We start from the raw sequence: 10,585 nt of genomic DNA, 5'->3' as shown, positions 1-10,585 counted from the left end.
ATGCTTTCAGTCATTTTAAAAGCACATTCAAACAAGTTCTAAGCCCTGGTTTGGTACTGAGGTAATTCTGAAAAAAAACTGGTATACAAAAAAGATGGCAACTTTTTTGTGTTTGGTAAACATTCAGCTTCAGCTTTTTTTCACAGTGTTGGGTAAAAAAAAGCCAAAAACAGGAAGCTGCAAAACCTAGCTTTGAAAAACCGGCTTTTTTCATATCTGTTTTACATAAAAGTTTACTACACACTATAATACTATTTTTTTTTCAAAAGCACTTTTACAAAAAAGTTTACAAAACACTCTGCTGCTTTATTTCACAGCTGCTTATTCTCACAGTACAACAAAAACAATTTTTTTTTCAAAATACATCAATACCAAACCAACCCTAAACCTAGTCACTCCTCCCATTATATGCAGAGATCGAGCTTTCTCTCCTAGCCTTTCGATGCTAGACTCGGTCAAGGATTTGTCTCACCTCAAGTCTTCTTGGGGATTTATTTTCCCAACTTAAATGATCGAGTTGGATCTTCAAATCTGTCGGCCCCAGTTTGGGGGGTTGATGTGATGAATTTACCGTTGATCGTGGTAGATATGTTCCTCTCGGTATTTTTAGAGCCTTGAAGACACAAATTTACAATGAATCTGGTCCATGCGAATGAAATGTCGACAAGTTGCGAGGATATGTCACCCTTTGACGTAGACTCGAGTTGATTTAATTAAGGGTGTCTAGATGTTTAGGTCGACATGGATGTAGAGTGGTGGAGCTCTTTAATTTATGCGGTCATGTCATTAGCCCTTGCGAATTAGCCCTTATGAATGGTGTTCCCTCAGAGCAATCTACCGGGGCTTGCTTTGCCCAGGACCCAGCCCATAAAACAGACTGCTCTCAGTCAATTTGCTCCAGCCCACAAAGTTGCCTGACACCCAGTCCATGCCAGGCAACAGACCAGCCCAATTTTGACAGACCCAAGAGCCGGCCTATTTGGTTGGCGCGTGCACGACACTCGCGCCCAGGGCGAGTAGCCGACAAGCTTGCAGAGGGCTGTCAGCCCACTTGTGCTCCGGAGTGACGCGGCATGCTCATAGCCGTTGGATTTCCAACGGCTAGTTTTTCTAGACCGTTGGATTTCCAACGGTAAAAAAAATTTAAATTTGACTTTTAAAATGGACCGTTCGATCATAGATCAACGGTCCACGTTAATTAACTAAATTAAAATTTATTAAAAAATACAGAAAAATTATTAAAAAATACAGAAAATTAAAATTTTTTTTTTCTATAAATACCTAACCCTCATCTTCCACCTTACACCACATTTCAATATTTTCTACACTTTCTACCAAAGCTTTCATATACTTTTTGTGTGAAAAAAAATACCAAAAAGCTTGTGGTTGAAGAATAAAGAGTATTTGATGAGTTTATGTAATTTCATTTTAGTGTGTTTGTTTTTATAGTTTATTTGATGAGTTTATGTAATTTTATTTTAGTGTGTTTTTTTTTAAGTTTATTTGATGAGTATGTAATTTTATTTTAGTGTGTATTTTTTTTAAAGTTTATTTGAAATTTTATCCGAAATTGGTTAAAAATCTTATTCGAAATAAACTAAAAAAAAAAACACACCAAATAAATGCGCTGGGTGCCAGCGCATTTTTTTAGGGGTGGAGATGCTTTGGCTTATTACTGTTCACTCCAGTCTATCACTGTTCACTTGAGTGAATAAATGCGCTGGGTGCTGGCGCAAAGTCCTTAAGGATGAACTTGCTCTCAGAGTCCCTATCTGACACTGGCACTTGCAAGTTTTTAGATCAGATTTGCCACCGTTGGCATTTAGTGAATGAGTTTTAATCGGGAATCCGCGATGTGGTTGAGGTAGCTGGGTCCGACTGTGATGTGAGGTGGAGGTGGAGGTGGCTGGTTCGGGTTGTTGAGAATGACAACATATATTATAATTTTTTTTAATCTTATTTCTATTTATTCTTTAGTTTTTCTTATTGTTTAAAAACTTTTAGATGTTACTTTTACTTTGTTTATTTAGTTCGTGTGTCAATGTGTTACTAGAATTATGGATCCCACAAAGTGGCATGTCAGCAAATTAACAAAAAATTTGGCAAAGATGGATGGTAAGGACGAAATCATGGTTGCTGGGGTAATATAGGGTCCGAATTTTGTATCGGTACGTACGAACCAATACTTTGGCGATTCGATGGTTCATCTAGATCTCTAATCAGATTAGAAAAAAAATAAAGAAAAGAAAAACGCATTTGGTCACTGTAAAATCGGTGGTAAATTTGTCGTTGTCGTGGTTGAGGTTGACGAGAAAGGAGAGGAAAGAAGAGGTTAGGGAAGGAGAAAAAAAAAGGAGAGAGAGAGAGAGAGAGAGAGAGGGAGGGAAAGTCAGAATGAGTTTACCACTGTCGTGGTCCTTGTGGTTGTCGAGGAAGGAGAAGAAAGGAGAGAGAGAGAGAGAAAAAAGGGAAAGTGAGATTAAGGAGAGCTTATCGAGGGGAAGAGAGTGGGTCGGGTATGAATTGCACAGGAGAGAAGAAAGGTTCAACATTGCGAATTTAGAACGAATAAACTGAATATGGTACTGTCTATATATACTCTTTGGTTAATGATATTTACAGGTTACTAGCGCATTTCGTACCCAAACCAAATCCAACTCAAAACTCAAATCGTACTCCGTATCTGGCAGCTACGGACGAAATTGATGAGTGGGTGCAGAAAGAAATTAAATATATGGGTACAAATAAAAGCTAAAATGAAAATTACTATAAAATGGATGCAAATTAGAAAGTAAGTATAAATAAAACTAAAAAATATGATATAAAATTTAGCTATAAATACAAATATACCAAATGTAGCGTTGTAAATCAGGGCTGGTTTCGGTTTGGTAATTGAACCGAAATCTCTGTCTCGAAATTCAAGCTGAAAAAGTTCTTAAAGAAGAAAAATAGACCAAGCAACAGCTGCAACAACTAGCAGTTCAGCGGCTTTCTTTCACATTTGTGGTTCATCGGTCATCACACCAGGAAATTCGGCTAATAACGCAAAATGAGGGATAGGATTTTAATGAAATCACAATTTGGCCGAAGAGTTGTTAAGTTTGGTGGCAAATTAATGCGTCTGTTTGGTTTTTCACAGGAGAAGTTAACTGTGTAACTCAAAGGAGAAAATTTTGCTATACAGGCCTACTACTTTTCACTTCTCCTTTTTGGTTGAAGGCTGGACAGAAGGAATTACGTTGTTTTCACATTTCTATTGTTTATTCCTTGATTTCAAACTACCCTAAACCACCCATAAACCATAAACCCTAAACCACTCCTAAACCCTAAGTACCGCCTTATATTGACTATAACACAATAAGGATTGGATTTAAATGAATAAGCTTCTATAATTATGGTATATTAAAAGTAGAGGTCACTCAGTACTATGGTCTGGTTGTATTCCTCTTCACTTGAAAGTGAGAGGCCTTAGGTTCGAATCTCATAGATGGCGAATTCAATACCAAATTAGGCTGCCTATTATGTGGCTTAGCCGAACTTTTCCTTCCCTTAGACCATCTCCAATGGTGGCTTATAACCTAAAATTCCTCTTCCCCCCCCCCCCCCAAAACCCACTCCAACCCAAAACCTAAACCAAACCTAAAAGAAAGGCAAATACCAGCCACAATTTAGCCCACAAAATAAAATGTGACCCACGGATGAGAGTGAAAAGTGGGCTGTGAAGCCCACACCCCAAAACCCAACTCGCCTCACGCGCCCTCTTTCTTCTAGCCGAAGGCCCACCCACGTGGGTTGGTCCCCTTTGCTGTCATGGTTACTGTATCCCAACGGCTACTTTTGTTCATCCAACGGCCACTTTAATTGGACCGTTGGTTAATCCAACGGTCCACGTTCAATTTTTTTTTTATATTTATATATTTATTGAATCTAACGGCTTAGATCAAATATAATCAAATCTAACGGTAAAAAAAAAGATCTAACGGTCCAAATTTAAATCCAACAGGTAAGATAATTTAAAAAAAAATTATTTAACTTAAAATTCAACCAAAAACTCTATAAATACCTATGTGTTTGTTCAAACATCCACACAAAACTAACTTTTCTCCTACAATTCTTCCAATTTTTCTTTCTACCATTTCTTCTCATTTCCAAAATTTTCAAGATGGCAAAAGAGCATGTTAGAGGTCGTAATTGGACCTTTGACGAAGATATTGCTTTATATTTGGCATGGATTTCTGTTAGCGAAGATGGTGCCGTCGGCACCAATCAAAATAGAAAGGTTTTGTGGGGTAAAATCGTTGATAAGTTCCACGAAAACTCCAACACCGGTCGAAGGGAAGTTGGTGTTGTTTATGATCGGTGTATTGATTCAGTGCTTTTTCAAAATTTATCGGAATTTAAATATTTTTAGGTTAAAATATTCATAAAATTAATTTAGGATAGTCTACATAAATTTTTTTTTTAAAAAAAAGTTAATTTAAAAAATAGCCGTAAGTCATTCTTTGATAATTATGGGCTAAAATTTTAAGTCAGAATGGTTGGAGTAGAAAAACTGTTTCTAGGCTAAAACCTAAATTTTCTGGGCTAAATGTTTTTAGGTTTTAGGTCATCATTGGAGATGGTCTTAGTGTAAAAATATCGACATACTAAAAAAAAATAAAAGGAATAATTTTCATTGTGAGATATTAGAAATGAATTTTTTTGGGGTTTTGTTATGGACCACTAACCGTACCCATGTGTCAGCAGAAACTAAGAAAACCGGTATATCCATAAAAGATCTTAATTAGATTTTCAATATTCTTTCCGGAATAACGTTCTTCTGCTGGTGGCCACAGAAGAGCTAAAGTTCTTCTCTGCATGTGTCCAAGCAGTTAACACACACACACACACACACACACACACACATATTGCAATGGCTATATAGTAAGTGCTAAAAGTCCCACATCGGTGGATTCAAAGAAACTCAGTGGGTTTAAATAGTAATACCCTACTCTAACTAATACCGAGATTTTTTTATGGTAAAATCACATACTTGACGGATTGGGCAGGTGGTAAAGTTGAGAACAGTATCGGTGTCGTTAGAGTGGAGCGGGTCCGGCGATCCAAAAATTCAACATGATATCAGAGCCCACGGTTGCGGGCAAGTGCAAGCCAATGAGCTTGTGTGCAAGCCAAAGAGTTTGTCACCCATAAGGAAACAAAGTTGAACTCTTAATATAGAGATTACTGCTGAGTTCCATTGAAAAAAAGTGGTCCAACGTGAGCTTACCTCTGAGTTTCAATTACTGATGTGGACCTCCACGTGTGAACTACCAAATGGGGTTACACGTGAGGGGGATTGTTAAAGTCCCACATTTGTGGGTTCAACGAAACCCAATGAGTTTAAATAGTATTACCCTACTCTAACTATAATACCAAGACCTCTTGTGGAAAAACTCCACACCTAACGGATTGTGCATGTGGTAAAGTTAGAAATAATATCGGTGTTGCTAGAATGGAGTGGGTCCAGCGATCCAAAAATCCAACGGTAGGGAACTTTGATTAAAAATAATTTTTTTGAATTGATTTAATTTATGATGATGGTGGAGTAGTAGATGTGTAAAAGTTAATGCAGTAGATCGCGTTAGCTCCATCGACCTGCAGCAATTCAGTTATTGGTGGTGATGCATATGAAATTTATGCACCTTTCTTCTCTAATGATGGGAAATAGATTATATTTATACAGTTATTTACCGTTTGAATTCAACGAACTCACGAGAATCGAATTCTTATTGTAAATTTGAGAACAAAAAGTTTATCGATGAAGCTTCCAAGCCTTTAAGAAAATTAAGTTAGGAAAACTAAATTTTTATACTAAATTTGCAAACTAAATAATGTGTCACCAATAAAAAAACAAGCACGTTAATCTACATTTAATTATTAATCCAATGATCTACAACCACATCATTTAGTTTGAAAATTTTAATCTCTTTAGCATTACCTGAAAATTAAATGAAGTCGTACTTTCTCAAAGATATCCCCCCAGCCTCCAAATTAAGGGCGTGCCAATTTCAGGTTCACAATTATCCTCTCATTCCATATGTAGTACAGTACAAGGGTATATATATATTTGAAGTGACTCCCCAAATTGCAAGAACCATTATTTGGGACATCAAATTGCAAGAACCATTCATTGAGACATCCTGACTTGTAAGAGCATCTCCAATGGAGATGTCAAAAAATAAATGTTAAATGTTAATTTAATGGCTGACGTGGCAATGTCAGATTTTCTCTTTTTCCAATCAATATACTTTTTTTTTATTATAAATGATATTCATACGACATATTTTAAAAAAGAAATCAATTAAAATAAAATTCAAAATTTATAATTGGTGCATTAATAGGATCCACACAATAAAATAATTAAAAATGATTTGACATCAGCTTTTCTCATATATCAAATTTGACATATGAAAACTCACATGTCAATCCACATATCAGTTGAAGTTTGCTCATATCTTCAAATTTGATTATATGGCATTCCACTTAGGATTTGACATCTCCTTTGAAGATGGTCTAAGTCGGCATCAAAATTAACTCACTAATCCAATTCTAAAACATGCTTAGACACAATTAATAACCCGAGTTTTGCCCTTTTTTCTTTATTTCGTAGGCGGTTTCGAAATTGAAAGGATTAGGAATACATTAGAAAAATGGTTTCCTTAAGGTATAATACCCATAAACATGACGGGAGTTTTGGTTAGAATGAGTTATGACCAGAATTTCTTTTTAATATCTTAGCAGAAGATGCAAATGTTTTCATTTGAATTTTGATTGATCAATATAATTCATTCGACAAAAAAAAAATGTAATACCCATAGCTATTTTGGGAAAAATGTTTCTAACCCTAGTGTTTAGGAAATGAGATTTCCCTTTTTTTTTTAATGAGAAGAAATGATATAATTTTAATTGAAATGAAACAATAAACAAGAATCACTCAAGCACGGAGCTAATACGACAAACACTCACGATAAAACCACCAATAAGACACAAGTCATTAGTTACAACTTGATAAAACATGACGAATCTCTAAAAAGAGTACACTTGTCAACTCACTAATAACGAGACCACAAACCTTGCTTATAACAAAACAACATAACACAGACAACTCAAACTGAACTTTTTTGTAAGAGAATCATCATCCATGGCCATTGTACAGATAAAACTAGGTTAGATGGGTGAATTTATTTGCCTAATAAAGAAAATTTATTATAGGTAGTCCAGCATGTAAAGCATGTCATGTTACCACAGTTTATACACCCAGGATTTGGGCCCCATCTGCTAGCTATTGCAATCACTCCATAAAATCAAATGCAAAAAGGTTCTTCTTATATGCATCCTCTTGGAAATAAATACAAAGCAAAATAAATCTGTATAAATTAATATGTAGGACAAACTTGTTTTACATAAATGTTTCTGAATCAAGGTAAAAAGATAAATTCAAATGAAATGTAAAAAAATCCTAAAAGAAGAGAAAAGGGATTTAAATTTCAAAGCAGCAGCATATTTTATTAGTCATGAAATCCGCAGAGGGATTCAATAATAAGAACTTTATAGTATACAGAAAAGAAAAAAAAAATCAAAATACAACAAAAACAAAGAAATTAAAGAGTAAAACCCCCAAAAAAGTTATACTTTTCAGAAGTAATTAAAAACAATTAGAGAGATTGATATCACCTTTAGTTTAAAGGTTCAAATAATTATCCACGTTGAATGTGCTTGGATCCTCATGACGAATCCAACCAAACTTCTCCAAGAAAGGGTTTGTGAGCGTCTTTGGTGGGTACGTAGCAATGTCCTCCTTCCAAACATTTTCATCCCCCAAATCCCTTACCACCTCCAACAAGCAACTGTTGCATTTAAACCCGGCTCCAAAGCTTATCATCAAAACAGTATCCCCTTTCTTCAACCTCTTCTTTGCCTCCATGTATCCCAACACATACCAGAGGCTGCTTGCTGATGTGTTCCCAAATCTGTGGAGTGTCATCCTTGCAGGTTCCAGATCATACTCGCTGAGACCAAGATTTAATCCTATGCCGTCGATCACCGCCTTCCCACCGGTGTGGATGCAAAAATGATCCACCCCAGTTTTGAAATTGATCACAGGTTTTGGTGATGGGCTAGAAATAGCCCCTCCCTTGGTGGATTGTTGTGAGGAGGTCTTTTTTTTCACCAGGGTTACAAGCAAAAACCTCATTAGCTCCCTGATGGGTAAAATCTTGGGGGATATTACCCTTAGGTTGTCCACAAAAGCTCGTGTGGCCGCCTTGGGTAAGTATTTGTCTAGGTGAAACCCTAGATACCCTTGTGTATCTTCTTGTTGGATGCAGCACCCGTAGGAATCGTCTCTCCCGCCGTGATGGGTTCTCACCAAGCATTTCAATTTGAACATGGCTCGGTGTTTTAAGGCCCGTTTGTTCGTCAGAAGGATCGCGCAACCGCCGGACCTGAACAAACAGTTTGCCAGAATCATGGATCTGGCATTGCCTGAATACCAATTGGGGCTCAAGGACTCAGAAGTGACCACAAGTGCATAAACATTTCTGTGTGACTTGAAAATGTTTTTCACTATGTCAACTGAGATTAGGGATGCTGAGCAGCCCATCCCACTGAGGTTAAAGACCTTTATGTTCTCCCTCATCTTGTAGTGGTTTATAATCCTGGAGGACAAAGATGGAACAGATGCAAACATGGAGACATTCACAACAAGCACATCAATTTCTGAAGGTGAAATCCCTGATCTGTCAAGGAGTTTCTTGATGCTATCATGGAAGAACTCCTCCATCTCAGAGATGCTGTCGTCCAATGTGGGACATGATTCCCTGCCTGAAAACATTATTCTTGGAGCATAAGTTTGCTCACCAATCCCTGAGCTTACAATTGCCTTGAGGAGGAACTGGTATTCCAAAAGACCAAGATTCTTGGTCCTCTTGATAATCTCACCTGAGAACTCAGTGTCTAGCTTTCTGTCATCTGTGGGCTTGTAGCAATGGTAGTCCAAAATGTAGCACTCTTGGTCTCTCCTCTTATCAAAAAGCTTCCACATAATAAAAATGAAGTACAAGGCTGAAAAAACACAGACTAAAGCAAGAAGCTCCATTATAAAATGTAGAGAGAGAGAGAGAGAGAGAGAGAGAGAGAGACAGAGAGGTGGATGGAAATGTGAGCTTATTGGGTAGATGGGAATTGAAAATGGGAGTCTTATAAGAAGAGAGGAGGAAGAGGTACACTACATGTGAAGATGCTAAATAATCATTTGCAACTTCTCAACCCCCACCATGTGTCTGTGGGTCAAGCTTTTTGACAAGTGAATTATATCCTGCATTTGGTTCAAGGGTTGAGGTTTCTACTCTCACGTTCTGAGTTTGAACTCTTTTTTCTCATAAATTATTATAATAATTTTGAATCCTTTCTCTTCCATTAATAATAAATAATATTTTTTTTTACTCAGAACTCCATTTTCTCATAAATTATTATAATAATTTTGAATCATTCCTCTCCCATTAATAATAAATAATATTAAAAAAAAAAGACAAGTAAGATAACCATGCATACACTCTTGCTAATGTTTTAATTTAATTTTTGGGGTGTGATATCCACACACCTCATTTTACTTCTCACACACCTTTTTTATTTTCCACCGTCGGATCAGATGAATTGAAGAAGATCAACGAACATAAATTATCAAGGGGTGTGTGAGAAGTAAAATGGGGTGTGTGGATAACACACCCCTAATTTTTTAATATAATAATCACACAAAAAAATAAAGAGAGATATGTTTAAAAAAAAAATTAGGTTCACATCCTTCTTTTTTCAACTCCATTTATTGAAATCTTATTCATTTTCAAATTTTTATCGAGGTCCCTTGATTTTAATAAACGTCATCAATTATTTCAATAATAAAGTATTTTACACGTCAAGATAACTAAATTTTATTTCTAAATATAGTCATTTAGTGTTAGAAACGTAACATTTGATATATATATATATATATATTTGTGGCTAAATTGTGTATCATATATTTTTGTTTTTAGTTTGTACCCATTTTAATTTGCAACGCTTCTTTTAAATTGTACCAATTTTGTTTTAAGTTTTAGTTTGTACCCATATATTAATTTCTTTTTGTGTCCATATTTTTCAAACTTTTATTTGTACTCATATTTTTTTAACCTTTTATTTGTACCCATAATTTATTGAAAATGTACCCATTTATCTTTAAAAATATACCACTTTGTTATATGTAAAATGTACCAATTTTTCTTTATAAGTACTATTTTTTTAATGTAAGACCTATTTATTTATTTTAATCTAAAATGTACCCATTGGTTTTTTTATATCAAATGTACCCACTGTTTTTTATACAAAATGTACCCATTTTTTTTATATATATATAAAACATACCACCTGTTTTTATATAAAATATACCAACTTTTTGTATGTAAAATGTACCCTATAAAAATTACCAATTTTTTGTATGTAAAATGTCATTAATATAAGTAATGAAAAATCATGAGTTTTATTTACATAATAATTTATCTAATGACAA

General features: G+C 35.4%; 1 protein-coding gene across 1 annotated transcript; it reads right to left on the bottom strand.

The window, feature by feature from the left end:
* Positions 1 to 7,521: 7,521 nt before the first annotated feature.
* LOC126588477 (3-ketoacyl-CoA synthase 12-like) lies at positions 7,522 to 9,305 on the bottom strand. The gene has a single exon (XM_050253570.1). It carries the CDS (start codon positions 9,137 to 9,139, stop codon positions 7,724 to 7,726), a length of 1,416 nt encoding a protein of 471 aa, XP_050109527.1. The 5' UTR covers positions 9,140 to 9,305; the 3' UTR covers positions 7,522 to 7,723.
* Positions 9,306 to 10,585: the final 1,280 nt, after the last annotated feature.

This window comes from Malus sylvestris, chromosome 11 (assembly GCF_916048215.2).
Source record: "Malus sylvestris chromosome 11, drMalSylv7.2, whole genome shotgun sequence".
In the NCBI taxonomy this organism is placed as follows: Eukaryota; Viridiplantae; Streptophyta; class Magnoliopsida; order Rosales; family Rosaceae; genus Malus; species Malus sylvestris.
Note: the sequence above shows the minus strand (reverse complement) of the source record. Positions and strands in the feature narration are given on the sequence as shown.